At 35.8% G+C, this 20,651-nt stretch overlaps 1 protein-coding gene across 1 annotated transcript; it reads left to right on the forward strand.

Moving 5' to 3' along the window:
• The first annotated feature begins 1,535 nt into the window (after positions 1–1,535).
• Positions 1,536–20,363, forward strand: LOC139867568 (protein RST1). The gene is made up of 25 exons (XM_071855936.1): positions 1,536–1,928; positions 2,216–2,497; positions 2,695–2,778; positions 2,931–3,207; positions 9,185–9,420; positions 10,274–10,451; positions 10,532–10,725; positions 10,802–10,902; positions 11,038–11,113; positions 11,661–11,792; positions 11,867–11,948; positions 12,446–12,518; positions 13,206–13,374; positions 13,533–13,663; positions 13,759–13,850; positions 14,006–14,097; positions 14,176–14,391; positions 14,504–14,581; positions 14,970–15,152; positions 15,932–16,795; positions 16,899–17,177; positions 17,803–18,465; positions 18,813–18,963; positions 19,505–19,623; positions 19,764–20,363. The coding sequence occupies exons 1-25, from the start codon at positions 1,536–1,538 to the stop codon at positions 20,118–20,120; spliced, it is 5,502 nt and encodes a 1,833-aa protein (XP_071712037.1). The 3' UTR covers positions 20,121–20,363.
• Positions 20,364–20,651: the final 288 nt, after the last annotated feature.

Raw genomic sequence — 20,651 nt, forward strand, 5'->3', positions numbered from 1 at the left:
CAGTTACGTTAGCAGTTTTGAAAGAGTAAGGGTCAATATGAGAATTCACATTTTCATGACTTAGAATATTAAGACAATATATTTTTATTAAGTCAAAAACAAACACCATACGACTTATTCAGTTTTATATCATTAAGTCCAATTAAGTTCTAAACAAACGAGGCCTTAAAGTTTCTGCCGTCCAAAAGGATCAAATGATATTGTTTCTTTTTAGGTTACTTGATATAAATTACTGTATGTCATTTTTTTAAGCAAAAAACTGAAAATATAAAATTAAAACAACAATTCACGAAATTGTGAATTGAAGACCAGTACATTACAGTGCACAAGTTGGGCTTATACAAACCAACCCACTTACCACATAACAATGTTGTAAAAAACCCGATTACTCGTCGATTAATCCCCGATTAATCACTTTTAGGAGCAATCCGTCCCGATTTTCTAAAATCCGTTTAATTAAACGGTCAACGTCAATTGATGGATCAAAATCGAATTTGGTAATCAAAGTCAGTCAAAGTCAAAAATGGTTAACATTTTAACATGAATTTAAACTAGAATTTTATTTTTTTGAATCAAAATGAACAATTTTAGACAATTATGTTAAAAATTATCTTTATATTTATGGTTTTTTCTATAATTACACATATATTTTTTAAAATTTAATATATAATGTATACAGTATAATCCGATTAATCTCTGATTAATTCCCGAATTGCCGATTAATCCTTCAAAAGTCCCGACCGATTAATCCCCGAATAGCGAATTTTGCAACCTTACCACATAGTAATCTAATTAGAATGCAAAAGAAACACAGTAGCATTACAAATGAAAAGGAGAATTCGAACAGTAGCCTCTCTTCACATAATTATTCAAGGTTGATCCTTCCAAATGTAGAATTGATAGCTCTTGCCAATGGCGACTCTATATGGAAGCAAGTGGGGTCAAAGGACCCCATTAAATTTTTTTACATATGTATAAAATACTAATAAAATATTATAGGACACTACTAAATTTATAGATAGGACCCCATATATTTTTAAAATTAGTGATTATTATGAAAGTCAATAGTCATTCTTTAGAAAAAAAATTTTTTACAATGTATCACTCAAATTGTATAGGACCCCATTGAGTTTGCATCCTAGAATCGCCACTGACTCTCGCACACTCTCGCATTCATTAGCCATTCAAACACCTTTAACTTTATTCTTTCCACGGTAGCGGACCAACACCTATATAATCCGTTAAAAACCAAATCATTCTTTGCAATCTATATAGCCCATAAAGAAGCCAGTCCAATAAGCTTCCAAAATTTCGAGGCCTTGATTCTCAACCCATTACACCAATCGTTAGAGAATTCAACAAGTTGGGCTTATACTGTACGTCATTTTTGTTAATTTAAAAGTTTAGCAAATCAATTCTCAACTTTTTTCATTGATAAACCTTTTCATATTCCAAGTAATCAAGTATTCGTTCAAGTGATATTCACCATCGCTGTCCGGTGAGGCCGCACACATTTGAACTTCTCGTCAACAACTATGGACTTATTTCACCCTCTTCTAGAAAGAACTCGTTTACCTCAACCATCGCTCCAAAAACTCGCTGTTATATCCATATTTGAGAAGCTTCGATCACTTTCATCACTCACCGGACCTGAATCCGACCCGGCATTAAACGCCGTTGCTCAATGTTTAAATTCAAATTCACCGGCGGTTGTTGATCAATCAGTCCGAGAGCTTTGTCTTCTTGTTAAGGATTCTAAATTACAGGTTTCTCGTGGTTTATTAGAACTTCAATCAGCCCTAGAAGGCTCTGGTTCACGCTTCGTTAACCTTTTCGTTAAAGCGTTAGGATTCCTCGTTCGTTTAGGGTTTCAAAATGATATTGATCGCTTTCGGTTTCAGTCTAACGAAGCTCATCCTTTCGTTAAGGTAACAAATGTACAAATTAATACTTTACCTCATACTAAATCAGTTTGTTTTTTAGGTTATCATGTGTACGAAATATTATTTTATAGTCTAATCAGGCTCACTATTTAGGTGACATTTTAGCAAAATCAATTTGATTCGTATGTTTATAATAATGTGTTTGCGCTGATTGTTAACAGACGAAATTATAATTGTATAACGATGTACTAAAATTAGAATATTTATATAATGTTTGTGAGAGTATGATAATTCTAATGTAAATGGAGCATTAATATGGATGGTTTTGGCAGATTCTCACTTGCAGAACGGAGGTTCGGACAGAGCTTGTGCGACAGGTGCTTATATTTACTATGCAGAATAGGCATTTGGGAATGGATGGAGTGTGTGACTTCCTAAGACCATTTTTGAACTTTTTGGTGATCCAAATGTCGTCTTCGGATACGATGTCGTTGTTTGCAAGGAATCTTTTATCTTCAATTGCATCGCTCTGTTGTTGTTTTCCTGATGAGGCACTTCCCGTTTTTAAGTTGTTGATGAGATGCTGTAAACACATGCGTTGCAACAGCGCAGAAGTAAGTGAATAGGAAGCTTATATTTTTTTTTGCCTATAATCTTTGGTTTATTTGTAGTATGAGACTATATGAGCTATTAATTGATTATGCAACCTTTAATTGTCGTTAATACTAATGAAGCTATCATCTGCTACTTCTTACATCTTTTTTAGACCAATATAGGTGTGCATACTAACTTCTCGTATGATGTTTTTTAGGATGTGACTAATGTATGTTATCTCATGGAATCTATTGTGGATGCATATGTTGCGGTTTTGAGTCACTTGGCTGGTAATGGTGTGGTATGTCATTGATATTTGATAGATTGCTTTTAATTTATGTGGTTGTCTGTGTATGTATTCAACTATTGTTATTACTTAAGAGGGCTTATTGAGTTTGAATACCCATGAAAACATATATATTTTTTATATTTGACTTAGTCTTTGACCTCCAGCTGATTCATGACGCACAATTATGTGGAGCAGAACTTATAGAGATGGTTTTCTCATGGTGCACTGATATTTCCAGTTATTCTGTTGAAGAAGAACGCATTTATGACATGTCAAGGTGCATAATAGCTGTGCAGGCAGAGCTTGGTTTGGAATATATACCTGAATTATCTGCTGTGATGTTGTCATTGTTTGTTAGCCTCATTCAATCAGAGCTGGAACACATACAGTTATTGGTACTACAGTTGGTTATGGATCTTTTAAAGTGGAAAAGTGTAAACGGTAAATCTGCTCAGCTTTTCTTGATGTAGTATCGGGTTCTTGTTACTTTTCAACCTTGCATTATATCGTAACTTAGCTACCTCGTGTAGTTGTTAGAGATACCCTAACTCCTAAAATTCAATAATTGATACCTAAAATTTTAGAAAATTCAGCGTGCCTTTGGAAGTTGCAATACCCTTTATATGTTGAATCCACTTTATATTAGTCTTTATAATTGCAAACTGTCGCTGCCTTTATGTGTTTTACTGTCGTTTTGATAGAAAAAATGATACCCATGTTGGACCAATCTTGACATAAAGTAATAGTTAGAGGTTTATTTTGTGAAATTATATCTCAAATGGATTTGAGGAGGTGGAACATGTGAACGGATAACAAGTGGGCTAGCCGTCATTGTTTTCAATTTTGCTTCTTCCTTGACTTTTCTAATTTATTCTAAACTTGACTATTCTAGATTATTCTAAACTTGATTATCCTAGATTATTCTAGACTTGCTTAATGGACAAGTTTAATCAACTATAAAATAGGGATAGTTGCTTGATGTAATAAGGAGAATGTAATAAGAGTTTTTCTATAATTGGAGAAGGATTTCCAATAAGTTCTTGTTCTTAAATTTTACTATTCTGTCTTATAATCTGGTACCAAATTTCTTCAATTGGTATCAGAGCTGAGTTACAAAAGGGATCGTGTTGTTGATCAAAAGGACTAGATCAATCACCAGATTCTAAGACAGAAAAATACGAGCGTCGATCGAAGACCAGATTCATGGGGATATTATCAATACCTCGGATGCAATCAAGGATACCAGCCATCTTACGTTCCAGTGCCCTATCCTAACTGCGACCAATTATCCCATCTGGTCGCTTAGGATCAAAGCGATTTTTAAGGCACATGGAATCTGGGAATCAATTGAACCTGGAACTGATGTCGATCAGAAAAAGGATAATGCTGCAATCGCTTATCTGTATCAGTCTTTACCTGAAGACTTGATTCTTCAAGTTGCAAGTTGCACCCATGCGAAGGAAATCTGGGATGCAATCAAGACCCGTCACCTTGGAGTTGAACGAGTGATGGAGGCTAGGCTTCAAACTCTTAAAGCTGAATTTGAAGCAGCAAGGATGAAAGATAACGAAAAAATTGATGATTTTGCAGCAAAACTTTCTGGAATTGCCTCAAAATCAGCTGCACTTGGAACCGTCATTGTGGAAACCACGTTGGTGAGAAAAATATTAACTGCCATACCAGAAAAATTCTTAAATATGGCAGCCACTATCGAACAACTGGTTGATCTCAAAACGGTGAAATTTCAGGAAGTTGTGGGTAGGCTAAAAGCTTACGAAGAACGAACCAGTCTAAAGACTATAAATAACATCCATGACCAACTTCTGTTGTCCTATGAAGGATGGGACTCAAGAAAGAAAAGGGAAAACAGCTTTGGTCGAGGTCGAGGGAATGGCCAAGACACCCGGGGTAGGGGCCGAGGTCGTGGACAGTTTGGTGGTCGAGGAAGGGGTTCAGGCCGCGGACAAAACTTTTTTGCTGGTAGACAAATAACTGAAAACTTAACTAAAGATCGATCAAAGCTGCAGTGTTTTCGATGTGATGCATTTGGACACTTCTCATCCGATTGTCCAACACGAAAGAAAGGAGAACAAGCAAATTTGACTCAAGCTAGATCAACCGAACTACCAGTGGCTAATGATGATAGACCTGCACTATTGATGTCCGTAGCCAATCAAAGAAGCGAGAAGGAAGTAATTCATCTAAGTGAAAAGAAGGTTTTTCCAGCAAAGTATGAGTCACATGATGGTGGAGAAAACATGTGGTACTTAGATACTGGAGCAACAAACCACATGACAGGAAACAAAGGACTGTTTTCAAAACTTGATACGGATATTGGTGGTACAGTGAGATTTGGGGATAACTCGTGTGTGGATATAGAAGGAAGAGGATCTATTCTTTTAACATGTAAGAATGGTGAACAACGTTTGTTGACCGACATACTTTATATCCCATACTTAAAGACTAACATATTTAGTCTTGGGCAAGCTGAAGAAGGGGGTTGTGTAATCTTGATCAAACATGGTTTCTTATATATGTTTGAGGTAGATGGATCGCTGCTAATGAAGGTTCAAAGGTCCCCTAATCGGTTGTATAAAATTAATCTCGAGGTTGGGACACCAATCTGTTTACATGCCAAGATTGATGATCCAGCATGGTTGTGGCATGCCCGTCTCGGCCATGTGAACTTTGATACAATAAAGCGGCTAGGGACCAACAATCTAGTGGATGGAGTGCCGGTTATTGATCACCCTACACAGATGTGTGAAGCATGTTTAGCAGGGAAACATTCACGACAAAGTTTTCCTGTCCAGACGACTTTTAGAGCCCAAAATCCACTGGAACAGGTTTATGCAGACCTGTGCGGACCTATTTCCCCTGCCACCCAAGCTGAAAACAGGTACGTTCTGCTGATTGTTGATGATCACAGCAGGTTTATGTGGTCTTTCATGTTAAAAACCAAAGGAGAGGCATTTGAGCAATTCAAGAAATTCAAGGCGATTGCTGAAAATCAATATGGAAGGAAAATAAAGGTCCTTAGAACTGATCGGGGAGGAGAATTTACATCCAACGAGTTCAATCAGTATTGTGATTATGCTGGAATCACAAGACAATTGACTGCACCTTACACACCACAACAGAATGGTATCGTTGAAAGGCGAAATCGAACAGTGATGAGCACAACAAGGAGTATTCTTAAAGCAATGGATATGCCACAAAGTTTCTGGGCTGAAGCAGTACGTCACTCGGTTTATGTTCTAAACAGGTTGCCCACAAAGATTCTGAAAAATCAAACACCATATGAGGTTTTAAAAGGAAGAAGACCAAATCTTGATCATTTACGTGTGTTTGGATGTGTTGGATATGTGAAAGTACCTTCAGATCAAGTAAAAAAAAAACTTGATGACAGAAGTATTCCTATGGTTTATTTAGGAACTGAACCAGGAACTAAGGCACATCGTATGTATGATCCCGAGAAGATGAAAATAGTAATCAGTCGAGATGTGGAATTTGATGAAGCACGCAAATGGGATTGGCATTCCGGAGTAGAATACAATCAAGAACCTAATCACAAAGGAGAATTCGTGATACATATAAACCCCGGTGAAGTTTTCTCGGCTGATCAAAATTCCGAAAATGGGCCTACTGAACCAGGCAGCCCAAGTAGCTCATATAGCCCACAAAGCAGCAACTCCTCAAGTCAAGAAAGATCGACCAATGAGGAAAGCATAACCCATTCTGATGTTAGCAGTCCTGAAACAACAGTAAAACAACGAGGACCTATGCTGTCTCGTCTCCCGACAGAGACAGTCAATGAGTCAGATCCATCTATGGCAAAAGAGGAGACATATGATGATACACCACCTCGAGGTTGGAAAAATCAAAGTGATGTATATGATCTTCTTCTTACTGAAGGAGAGCCAACAAATTTCAGGGAAGCTACAAGATATAAAGAATGGCAGCAAGCTATGGAAGGTGAAATAGCTTCCATTGAAAGGAATAATACTTGGGAGTTAATGGATCTACCCCAAGGACACCGACCTATTGGACTAAAATGGGTATACAAAATTAAAAGGGATGCAAAAGGAAATGTCACACGACATAAAGCACGGCTAGTTGCCAAAGGCTACATCCAGACACATGGTGTAGACTTTGACGAGGTATTCGCACCCGTAGCTAGACTTGAGACTGTTAGACTTATTCTAGCTTTGGCAGCCCAAAGAGGGTGGGATGTTCATCACCTAGATGTTAAAACAGCATTTCTACACGGTGACCTCAAGGAAGAAGTCTTCGTATCTCAACCGGAAGGTTTTGTGATAAAGGGGAAGGAACAAAAGGTGTACAAACTGTCAAAGGCTCTCTATGGCCTGAAGCAAGCCCCACGTGCTTGGAATACAAAATTAGATGGAGTTCTAAAGGAATATGGATTTCGAAGATGTAAGCTTGAACAAGCTGTATACACAAAAAGAACACAAGAAGGATCACTTTTGGTAGGAATTTATGTTGATGATTTGATTGTAACGGGTAATAACCTGGAGAAAATCAAACAATTCAAAAGGCAAATGGAAGATAAATTCGAGATGAGTGATCTGGGCTTACTTTCTTATTATCTCGGACTCGAAGTAATACAAGGCATAGATGGAATAAAAATTCATCAATCAAGATATGCTAAAAAAATCCTAGAGGAAGCAGGAATGTGGGAGTGCAATTCTACCAAATATCCAATGGGACCAGGTCTGAAGTTGATGAAAGATGATGGCAGCAAATGTGTTGATGCAACTGAATACCGAAAAACAATTGGATGCCTTCGGTATTTAACTCATACACGGCCGGATCTTGCATACTCGGTGGGATATGCAAGTAGGTATATGCAAACTCCTAAAATTACTCATCTTCAAGCTGTTAAGCAAATTCTCAGGTACTTGAAAGGAACAGTAGACCTGGGTATTCACTATCGAAGGAATGGTAGCAATAACCTACTTGGATTTAGTGACAGCAGCTTCTCGGTGGACCCAGATGATGGAAAGGGTACTACTGGATTAGTGTTCTACTTTGATGATGGACCTATTGCTTGGAATTCACAAAAACAACAAACAGTGGCCTTATCATCCTGCGAAGCAGAATTTATGGCTGCTACTGCAGCAGCTTGTCAAGCAATATGGTTAAGGGGACTCTTAGCTGAAATAACTGGAAGAAAAAAAGAACAAGTTGTGATCAAAGTTGATAATAAGTCAGCAATATCATTGATGAAAAATCCGGTATTTCATGGAAGAAGTAAGCATATCGACACACGGTATCATTTCATACGAGAGTGTTTTGAAAACGAGAAGATTAAAGTTGAATACATCAGTGGAGATCAACAACGGGCTGATATTCTTACAAAAGCATTGCCGAAGTTAAAGTTTGCTGAAATGAGAGAGATTCTTGGGGTTCAAAGGATTGAAGACTCAAAGAAATAAATGATGACTCAAGGTCAAGATTGGGGGGGTGATTGTTGGACCAATCTTGACATAAAGTAATAGTTAGAGGTTTATTTTGTGAAATTATATCTCAAATGGATTTGAGGAGGTGGAACATGTGAACGGATAACAAGTGGGCTAGCCGTCATTGTTTTCAATTTTGCTTCTTCCTTGACTTTTCTAATTTATTCTAAACTTGACTATTCTAGATTATTCTAAACTTGATTATCCTAGATTATTCTAGACTTGCTTAATGGACAAGTTTAATCAACTATAAATAGGGATAGTTGCTTGATGTAATAAGGAGAATGTAATAAGAGTTTTTCTATAATTGGAGAAGGATTTCCAATAAGTTCTTGTTCTTAAATTTTACTATTCTGTCTTATAATCTGGTACCAAATTTCTTCAACCCATAACGTCTATCTCAGAAATTTGCTTGGTAGCTATTAAGTCAAGACCAATAGGCATATTTAATGCAACAGTTTAATATAATCACGACACATATTTCTTAGCATATATATTCGATGTGTTCTTTAACCATCCCAAGTGATTGAGGTCCTGTTTTCTTCACAAGAGGTCTCAGGTTCAAATCTCACTATCTCAGATGGTTAAGGAAAGGGTCGGTAACGGTCACAGAATAACCTGGTTTGGCCACATACATCTGTGTGTAAAATATACTCGCCCTCCCAGGTAGTCTGAAATTGAAAACATTATCCGTTCATTAAGTATGTCTTTATCAGAGTTCAAATTTCTTAACACCTTAGAAGAACTTATTTGTATGATATTGTCAATCTTGTACACAATAACATAATATAATTTTTTAATGGCATGACTGTTTGTAAGCATTTACAAAGTTCTGGACTCAAGGAACTTGAATATATATACATGGAATAATATAAAATTTATTGCATACTGCTGACGAGGTTTTTCTTTTGCCAATATTGATTCTACACGTGCAGAGACCATGATTAATGTGCATGAAGAGATTTTATTTGTGTTTCCTGCCATTAATCTCATGTCATCTCCTTCTAGATATGTTAAAGAAGCAGCATCCGAGTTACTTGTTATTTTAAGAAAGCTCTCTTTGAATATCTCGGTTTCTTCCATAAATGAACTACTAATGGAGGAGAGATTTCCACGCATCAGTAGATTGGAAGACATCATATTTAGGGTCTTCCGCCATTTGTGGTTTCAGGTGCAGTTTCCAGCATCTTATCTTATTACTGACAATAACTTTTTTTTCTACTTATTTAGCATGGCCTTATTTTTAAGAGGTGGTAGAATTTTATAATGAACTTTTGGTTATTTCTACTGGTAAGACTTGTTTTATGTAGTGTAATAATATAATGTTTGAGTTGTTTTCACCTATGTTTGTTTCATAGTTATCTTTTTAGATAATTTGTCCTGTGTGGCTTAGATGTCGGATCGATTTCTTTGACATGGTAACACATAGTTCTCAGTTGTCTCATTAAATTTTTTCATGGAACTTGCATGGTTTTGTTTGAGGTCAAATCAGTTGATTCCCTAAAATAGAAGTTGAACACAATATCCAAGTATGGAAACTAATTGAATGACTCCCCGAACACTTTATCACATGTCTTAGTGAGGAAACTAATTGATACAACTCAATTTCACTATAACTGTATTGAATCAGTGGTCTGTTAATAGGCACATCTGAACAGCTTGTTGAATTGAACTATGTATTGAATAGCGCGGTTACTAGAATTACTGTTAGAACCAACTCTCACGGGTTCTTACCATGTCACGTGAAAACATAAACTTAAACGTGCTTTTCTGTATACTTATTGTAGACATCATGCATATATGCTAAATAAGCTAAAATGAAATATACTTTCACTGATGCTTGTATCAGCTACTTGGAAAGTGTACTTTTTCTGCATGCCTTCATACTTTTTAGGGTTCACGTGACCGTTTTACTTTCTTCAAACACGATATCTTAATTTCCACCATTGCAGTTTTGCTCCGCCATGCTATTGTAGGTCAAACAAGCAAGTATATGATCTTGGGCTTCTTCTTTATCTTTTCAGGATCAAACTTCTATTTCTGGCTCTTTTTATTTACATTTGCTATGCGATAATGATGTAATAAAAAACCAGAAATCCCCGAAAAGCTGGACAGTCTCAATAACAGAGTATTGTCAAAAGATGGTTGAAGTCCAAAAATCATCCCTTCCTGGGTCTCAGTTGCAGGAAATATTTCCACATGGTAAACTATTAATTTTCAATATTTATCAATCATGCTCAAATACATATCTTTTACCTAATAATACCTTCCTATTCTTCTAGAAATTCCGCCATTGATTGGTGCAATTGCCAGTGTTCTCATTCTGCATCCTACATTAGGAAACTGTGCGGTAGATCTGTTAGCTGTTACTGGGAATATGGATCCTAAACTTGGTGTTCCATTGTTTCTAGTAGTTCTATTTTACCAAAATATATATTCTGCTAAAGCTAAAGAAATAGACTATCATGACATATTGGTAGGCAACGTCTTATTAGTCTTTTCTATTTGAAGCTCAAATGTTAACATTACTAATCTTATAGTAAATGTCACAGTTGAAACTTCTGAGGATGCTACCCTCACTTGTGTCACATTCAGCAATGATACCACTTGTAGTCCAAACGATTTTACCAATGATTCAGAAGGATGCAAATCCGTATGTCGCTATGATTGTGCTCTTTCTTTTGTTCTATTCTTATTCATAAGATAATGTTTTGCATTATAATCTGCCCAAAGAACTTATAAGTTCATATGATTTGATAATTTGTTTCCTTGGTTTTTTGTGTGTTAGAGTGTTATACGCTACTGCTTTGCGTCTGCTTTGTAAAACCTGGGAGATCAATGACCGGGTTTTTGGAAGTTTGCAGGTAAGGAATTTCCTCTGTTTATTTTCATGAAGTGTTTTAGAAGTTTTTTCATCTTTATGTTCATCATTTGTTTTCGTTATCTATATATGTATGTATGTATATATGACTTGTTTGTGTTGTTTTGTTTTGCTTTTTAATGTCAGGGTTACAACCTAATCCACACACTTGTTACAACCACAACATATATATATACACACACTCAATGCTTCAATTGAAGCTTGAACCTCAACCCATCTGTTGTTGGGTGTCTCTCATATTGCTAGGCCAAAGGCCATTTGGTGGGATGAGATACTTAAGTAGATATAATGCATGTAGCCCTAGAAGAGCATTAATTTTATTATGATAAATTGAAAATAAAGAAGACATGGATTTGAGCCAAAATCACAATACTAGCAACAGTAACGAGAAATATGCTCACATGTATGATACATGGTGACTCATGTTATAGGTTTGAATGTATAAAGTTGTGAAGATTCCTTCATTGTACTTCTATATTCTCAAATTTTATAGACCTTATCACTTCACTATTTACTTTATTTTTTTTAAGGGTTTATTACTTCCTGAAGCATTCACCCATTTCAAATGCGAGAGAAGTATCGGTATAAGCATGGCTGTTACTATTCGGGATGTTTGTTTGAAGAATCCTGACAGGGGTGTAGACATTATCTTATCAGTTGAGGTATGAATGGTCTGTAGCTAATTTTATGAGAAACATGTTCTTATGCTAAATGTTATGTTTATCTTAACTTACAGGCATGCATTGAGAGCACAGATACTATAATACAAGCTCTCGGTATTCAAAGTCTTTCCCTTCTATGTGAAGCTGATGTGATTGGTGAGACAAACTAGTACATGAATCAAATCTGTCTGCAGATGTGGCAATTTCACTTCATTTTGGAAATATGTCAAATGTTTAAAACGAGTCCAAAGGTGCCTAAAGTGTCTTTTATGCATACAACCTTTAATTTAATATATATATATATATATATATATATAAGTTAAATGTTGGGTTATTATTGGAATGATATAATTCTTGTTAATTATATTCAACTCAATGATATCTATTAAAGTCATATTTTTTTCTAGATAAACTTTGTGTTTGGTTGATCCAAGCGGTAATGATTTGTACAAGAAATATACCTTTTTAGACTTGATATTTAACCCCTTCATGTTTGCCTTTTCGACATGCGTGTTTGAAAGCACATGCACTGCCTTTCTGTTTTTGTCCCATATGAACTTGTTGCTTACAACAATACTGCTGGTAATCAGATGTATATATTACTATTATGGTGCTGGCTGATCTATTGATATTGTATTGAAACTGCTATCCAGATTTTTATACTGCCTGGGATGTTGTATCAAAGTATGCTCTCAGCTACTCTACTGATCCTGTTATTGCAAATAGGTTAGTCCAGACACATTTGTATGTTTACATTTGTTTAAAACTACCTTCAATTATCATACATGAATAGTTATTCTATGAAGTGCTAGAATATTCGATACTCACTCTGGTGAATAAGGGCATGTTTGGTAGCAAGCTTTTTAGAGCTTTTTGAAGCATTAGCTTCTAGTTTTAAGCTTTCCTACCAAATAAAAAGCTGTTTGGCTACAAGAGCTTTAAGCTTTTGAGGGAGTGAAAAAGCTAAAAGCTAATTGAACTAGCGTTTGAGCAAAAGCTCCTAGCTTTTTGTCATTTTACACTTTATTTTAACAGTTTCAGCTACCCTGATAGACACCTATATACATATTAAAAGCTAACAACTACTAACTACAAGCGACCAACTACCAGCTATTACCTAAAAGCTACTAGCTACCAGCTAGTTTTGCTAAACATACCCTAAATAGTCACATATCTCAAACTATTAATCGCTTATCTATATTCTTTCTATATCAAAATATAAAAGAACATATATTCGTTATATAGTTGATAATTTCATGTTACCAATCGTGTTATGTGGGTATTCAGCCATTATGATTTATCATGTCATATGTTTCTGCAAATTTATCACACCTGTCACGGAATCTTATTGTACAACTACCCCCGTACACTACATATCCATTCTAATATTTGTCAGCGATGATCTGTGTCCAGCATATCTCAACTTTTAAGATGGGGTGCAATGGATGCCGAATCATATCCAGAAAGCGCGACGAGCGTTATGAAGATACTATGGGAAATTGCCACATCAAGATACTCCTTAGATGACTCTTCTTGGGCTAATGCTAGAGCATCTGCTTTTGAGGCGTTGATTCGCTATGAGGTATAGTTTTATCTGGTCTAATAAAAAGTCAATACTGCACATTATCATACTAGAATGTCACAGTTGCTATTCGACTACCTATGATGCACGAAATACAAGTTTTTACTACTCTAGATCTAGCATTGTCTGAGTTCTTTTATCCATATGGGATCTTTTAGGTACCTCACATCCAACAATTCATTCCAGATTTCAGGGAAAAGAACATAGAGGTGCTTATTTCTGAGAATAGTCCCAAAGTTCTTGAGGCCATGGAGAGCTTTCAAGCAAAGATTATAACACACGAACACATGTAAAAATTGTTTTTCTTCTTGTCTTCTTAACACTGGACTGTTTGCTACTATATTCCAAGTTCTGATACATGCTCCTTGTGTGTTTTATCCCCAGCACGAGACGAAGACTGGTAAAGGAGAAAAAGATGCCTGCCAACAAGATTGAAAAATTACTAGACGTTTTTCCGCGCGTTGTTGAACTTTCAGGTACATCTTTCAGATCAGTTCTCAAATTTAAACTTGTTTCTTTAGTTTGTCTCAGCCTGCTCTCCTTACGGCCCAATGGAAATCCCTAATACACGTATGTAACTATGTAAGCATGCAAGCTGTTTGCTTAAAATATATTACCATGCCATGTGCAGGAAATAACAGTAAAGGAAGAGAACTACCAGGTGCAGCTCTATTTCATTTTTCTTTCAATGTGAAAGATGATAATAACCAAGGCGGTTTAAAGGTAAAACATGTACCATCTTGTGTACTGTCATTATAAAATACTTACCGTGTTGTTACATCTGCTGTCTTTTGTATCCAGGTTTTGCATGATTTACATGCCAAATACGAAATGGCATTAAAGGAGATAGCTTCCTCATTACAGCTCTCAAGGAATATGATAGTTGCACTTCTTTCACTGCAGTCTTGGAAACCCTTCCTGCAACGTTGGCTGCGGGCTTGCATATCGTTAATGGACGCTAAGGCATCTTCCAGTGTGTTGGCCACACCTTCCAAAGCAACTGATGATATTCTAAAGGTTCAGTAACCATTTAACTGTATCCCACAGCCTACGTGTCACATTCATTGATGTTGCTTTATTTCATTTCAAATGATATCTGAATGTGAGAATTGTATATCTAACATTGCAGTGTATGAGACAAGTGGCTGAGAAATCTATTCCTAGGTCTGCTGAGAATATTGGGCTAGCTGTGGGTGCACTCTGTTTGGTAAATATTACCATGCTATGCTCATAATTGGCGATGCCACTTTTATTTTTCTGTGTCAAATGTCAATGTTTATCTTATGACTGAAATGCTAGGACACTTCAAACAACCAAACTCTGTGCAATTATTATCCAGGCTGACAACAGACGTGATTAAATCTTTGACTAGAGATACAATCCCGTAATTGAGACACAACGGATGCCAACTAAGTAAATAATTTGAAGTTGATACAGCAATTAAACAATACAGAAACATAAATGATGCAAGACAAATCATACGCGAATCATAATGTAGTTTACAAATGAAAACATAATCTTGTTTCTTCTTACCAGGTTGTTTTTGATTACCATATGAATACTCTTTGTGATGGTTCAATATTTTGATATGCTAGGTCCTTCCCCCATCTGCTCATGCTACAAAAGCAAGTGCATCGAAGTTTCTGTTGAGTTGGTTATATCAGCATGAACATGAATATCGCCAGTGGTCAGCAGCACTTTCTCTTGGAGTCATCTCAAGTTGCTTGCACGTGACTGATCACAAACAAAAATTTGAAAACATAAATGCACTTCTTGAGGTACTAATGATCACATTCGTTTTGTATTTGAGAAGATTGTACAAAGATTTCATTTGGTTTGAGTTTCAGATTATCCCATAGTAATTATATATATATATATATATATATATATATATATATATATATATATATATATATATATATATATATATATATATATATATATATATATATATATATATATATTAGTTGGTTGATTAGGGTTGTGTTTGATCTTAGACAGGTGAAAAGTTAAGTTTAACTTAAAGAATGGTTGAGAGTCACCCAAAGTCTATTTCTTTGTGAACAACCTTCTAAACCTTTTAAAGATTTAGATTATCGTTTCAATATGAATTTTCCTTTTAGTAATATAAATTCTGTCAAACTTGACAAAAGGTGCTTGTGGTATGACAGTATGACCCGTCATTGAACCTGATCTAGCCACATATTCCCATTCATCATCTAGTAGTTCAGACTTCGGATTATGTTGCAAATGTAGCTTTCTCAACTAGAACAATATAGTATTATCTTTGCATATGCTTTCGCTTCTGCCTTTAAAACACACTCACATAAAAAGGATATCTCTTTGCTTCTTGTTTATTTATGGGTATAACACACTCTCTCTCTCTCTCTCTCTCTCTCTCTCTCTCTCTCTCTCTCTCTCTCTCTCGTTGTAATTAAACAGTCCTATTCACATTAGGGAGTTGCAAAGTACCTACGTAGAAGTGTTTTTAAGCATGGCACATTATCATGTTAGGCTACATTTCTGATATGTTTTTTTGTTTCATATTTGATTTTAGGTTGCATGTACAAGTAAAAGCACTCTTGTAAGAGGTGCTTGTGGAGTTGCTTTAGGTTATTCATGTCAAGATCTTCTTACACGCTTTCAACCAGGGCGAAACCACATTTCAGATAAAGAAGCCCACGAGATTCAGGAAACTGAATTACTTGGCAAGATTATCAGAACCTTATGTCGATTAATTGATCACTATGCACAATCTTCAACTACCACTTTCCAAACTCTATCTGAATATTTTTCAGTGCAACAAAATACAAATGACCCGGATATTACCACAAGTTTAATCAACAAAAGTTCTGATCATCTTGAAGAAGATATATGGGGTGTGTCAGGACTTGTCATAGGATTAGGAACCTCTGTTACTGCAATATACAGATCTGGTTATCCTGATGCAGTAAAGAAAATAAAAAACCTGATTACATCATGGATTCCTCATGACAATCAATCGGAACCACTTTTATCTATGGGTGCTTGTCTTGCTCTTCCATTTGTAGTGTCCTTTTCCCAAAAAGTAGAACTAGTTGATGGCGCTGAGCTGAACTATCTTTTGGGTGCATATAAAGATCTAATAGACGAATTAATCGATACAAAAAGTTCTGGCACTTTTCGCCAGACTTTGTTGATGGCGTCCTGTGTAGGCGCAGGGAATTTTCTTGGATGCATTTTGAATGAGGGGGTCCACTCACTGGATGCTAAGTGTGTGATAGATTTACTGGATATGTTTAAAAAGATATACTCTAATCCTCAACCACCTCTTATTCATTTTGGTGCTATGCTTGGAGTTGTAAATGCTTTGGGTGCAGGGGCTGGGACCATGTTTCTGCACTGCCCGTTACCATTTTCTCGATCTGGTCCTGAATTGAAGGTAAATCACTGAGGTGGCAGTTTCGACCCATCACAAGAATCTTCTAATATATACAGTGTTTTATTATATTACTCAACTTTACTGTTTACTTGTTCTTCAACAGGAATCTTCTTATATTACTGGCCCTCTATTCTCAAATGCTGTTATGGAGCCTAGCTTGACGTCATTGATACAGGATATTTTTCTTGTTGCTCAACATTCTGATGAACACCAACTGCAACACTACGCTGCTTGGGCAGTCGCGTTTCTTAGACATTATATCTGGTCCAGTGATCTTTACAATGAAGACAGAACAAAACCAAATTCTGCATCCCAAAGTTTGCCTGATGATAGTGTAGTCATGAAACTCAGCTTGTGGCTAATGAATCTAAACTACTCCGAGGTTGGTAACCTATCACTATTTTAATTACTCTCATCTTAAATTCAATTTTGTACCGTCAAATATTAGATGGTTTTCCATAATGATCGTACAAAAAACTTGGTAACAGATTTGATGCTTTGTTATGGATGTGTTCAGATATGTGTATTAGAACTGATTTTTTGATCATTGTGACCTGAAACCCCAATTTTCAGCTTTTAGTGTTTGGATGAATAAAATCTGCTTATCTAATTTTGCTTAGAGGCGCAAGATTTGTTAATGCAAATTCAAAATAGTAGGGGCATATCTGAATAGTATCTTCTCTAGTCTGGTCTATTATAGTTGATTATCTGATATTGATTAGAGAACATCACATGATACTTTCAAAACACACATGTAAACAACCCAAGTCATGACTAGTGTTAATAGCATCATTAGAATAATTATTCTTCATTGACATCAAAGTATTTATTTATTTGGCTTACTGTCTTCTACCTATATAAAAATCTTCTATATAGTGGGCATATATGTGTCATGTTTTAATGTATGAGCATATATGATACATCCATGCAAAACACATTCACTAAAAGCTCATTAGCACCTTTAAACCTGAGTTATACTTATCTTTTCATCACTTGTTCATTTTCAGACTGCTAGTGGGTCCCACGTTACCACAGTTGTTACTGTTTTGCAATGCCTCACCAATGCTCCAAGACTGCCACAGCTTGATTGGGGTTCGATCATTAGAAGGTGCATGCGATATGAGGATCAAGTTGCTGATATATTACAAGTAGATTCTGCTTTCATGAAAGGGAAATTAAGGAAAGAATGTTTAGTATTCTCTTTGGTTCATGGCAGTAAGTTTGATCCGTTGTTAACTTTCCTTGATGAGCTATTCGAACTCTCGAGGTTCAAGATGCTTGAAATGAATTTGCAGTTGTGCATTTTTTCTCATCTACCACATACTTTAAAGATATTCTCGGGATCTAGGCTTGAAAAACTATTTGATGACGTGGCTGACTTCATACAGTCACCATTATCATTTGACAAAATTTATGATCAAAAACAGAAAAGTCTACTAAGATTATCATGCTGGAAGAGTGTTCGTATGTGTTTAGAAGAAGTTTCTCTCGATTCCGAAAAACTTATGCCGAACTTCGAGCATTGCATGGAGGTGCTCTTTTCTTTGTTGCCTGTAGCTTCGGGATTAAGTTCTTCAGATGTGAATGAAACTTATGAAGGGGATGAGTGGTTTGAAGCAGTAAAATGTTTGGGGAAGGCTCGTCAGGACTGGTTATCACATTGTTTGCAGGTATCATGTCTTTTTATATTTGGAATCACTTGATGGAATTTATTACTTTTTTTTTTTTTTTTTACTAGGGCTCATTTTAGCCAAGTTGCAAATTTGAGACAAATATATAATTTTCAATTAGAATCTAGTGTCTGAAAGAGAACAGTTCAGGAGTGACTTCTCAATTTGTTTCCATTATAGCTACTTTTTGGATGTTTACCCTCTTGACCCATTAAAGGAGGAGTATAACTGGTACCCATTAATAGGCTAAGTATAATTCTAGTTAAACTGTTTATCCATACATTCATTGACGTGCCTGTAATATATTTTATATCTTAAGTTTGTACGGTAACCGGTGCCATCTACAGATTCAGGTTACGAGTGTCACTCAGGAAAGCCATCAGTTTTACATAACGAAGAAAAAGATGATTGCTAGAGCGAGGTTGGTGGCGAATGGTTCTACTCCATTGATTGAACTGTCAAAACTGAAACCTTACATATTAAACACCAGATCTGATGGTTAGTTTGCTAAACCTGTTATTTGATATGTTTATAGCTCTATATGATAGTAGTATCTATAGGTATCACTGTTGTAAAATTCCGAGTAGTCCCTTTTTTGAAGCAGGCGATTAGATTTTCCAAAACCCCTCTTATCGGTCAACGTCGATCAATGGCTCAAAACTGGGTTTAGTTCGCCAAGTCAGATTTAGTCGGTCAATATTGTTCAAATACAAAGTTGGTCAACATTTGAAAAGCATTGTATAACTTGATAATGAAATGAATAACATGTTTTTATCAAGTCCTAATTTATGATTATCTCGAGCAGGTGATAATCACATTATATTAGTGAATAGTCACAGTGAAGAAGTTAATATATTTGATTTAAAATTTGTACCATAGTTTCTAAAAGTTATTTCAACAATCATTGTAAAAGTGTGAAGAAAAATGTTTTTCTGATAAGTGTTTATAAAGTAATGTTTGAACCCTATATATACATACATATATGGGTGTGTGTGTGTGTGTGTGTGTGTGTGTGTGTAATCTTTCCGTAAAACTGCAGCAATATGGGAGGTTCTGGTAGAAGTAGTAATGGCTTTGCAACATGCTGAAGGAAGTGTTAAGCGACAGTGGCTTGTTGATGCAGCCGAAATTAGCTGTGTAACAAGTTACCCTACGACAGTAAGTACTAATTCCCTATCATGTGGGTTTAGACCCGTTTGACCAGTGATCCTATTATGTGGGTCAAAATCAGCATCTCTTTTAAAGTATGTCATCTATCCATCTATATTCTAATATATAGTACACTTCTATGTTTGCAGGCTCTACAGTTTATTAGCTTGCTATGTGGTAGCTTCTCCAAATATATGCCTCTTCTGATCGTGAACCCACATACTGTATTAAGCGACTTGTCTTTAACCATAACATCACTAATATCAGACAACAGTAACTGGGGGTTAGTTTCTGAATCAATAGCTTCACTTATGTTGACTTCAGCCAACCGTATTTACGATTGGGTTTCTAATGGAAAAGTCTCTTCAAGTCAACAATCGGTTGATGAATCCGAAAAAGAGATGGGTGCGTATATGTTGAAAGTGATGCATCATACTTGTGTTGCTTTGAAAACTCACTTGTCTCCTGAGCAGCGGCTCATGCTTGCTAACATGAACGTCTCCTAAATTTGGACTAATACTAATTCACGACTTGCAAGTTCATCGATCTACCAAAGTATTTATGTACGCTGATGATATGGTAATATATGCTTGTTTCTTGTTTCTATACACGGACGATAAACTAAGATAGATCAATATGGTGTTACAAAGTGATAAAATTCTTCCTTTTCTTGAAGAGGTTATACCAACGGAATGTGATTTAGGTATTTAGTGAGCATCTTTTGTATTAAATTAAATATATGTTTATGTTTATGGATATTTATCAGCATCACCTTGCGTTTAATTTTTTTAACATTAATTAAAAGAAAATTTATAAACCAAATACCTTAGAACTAATAGTAGCAACTGTAATAATAATAAATGGAAAAATTATAGTCATATAACTACCTTAAATTTGAAAAAAAAAAAAAAAAAAAAAAAAAAAAAAAAAAAAAACACACACACACACACACAAACACTCTCGGTACACTTCCCAAGAATTAAAAAAAAAAGGGAAATTCCTCCATTTCATCTCCTCTGGCCACCGGGGCTACTAGT

This window comes from Rutidosis leptorrhynchoides, chromosome 9 (assembly GCF_046630445.1).
Source record: "Rutidosis leptorrhynchoides isolate AG116_Rl617_1_P2 chromosome 9, CSIRO_AGI_Rlap_v1, whole genome shotgun sequence".
Classification (NCBI taxonomy): domain Eukaryota; kingdom Viridiplantae; phylum Streptophyta; class Magnoliopsida; order Asterales; family Asteraceae; genus Rutidosis; species Rutidosis leptorrhynchoides.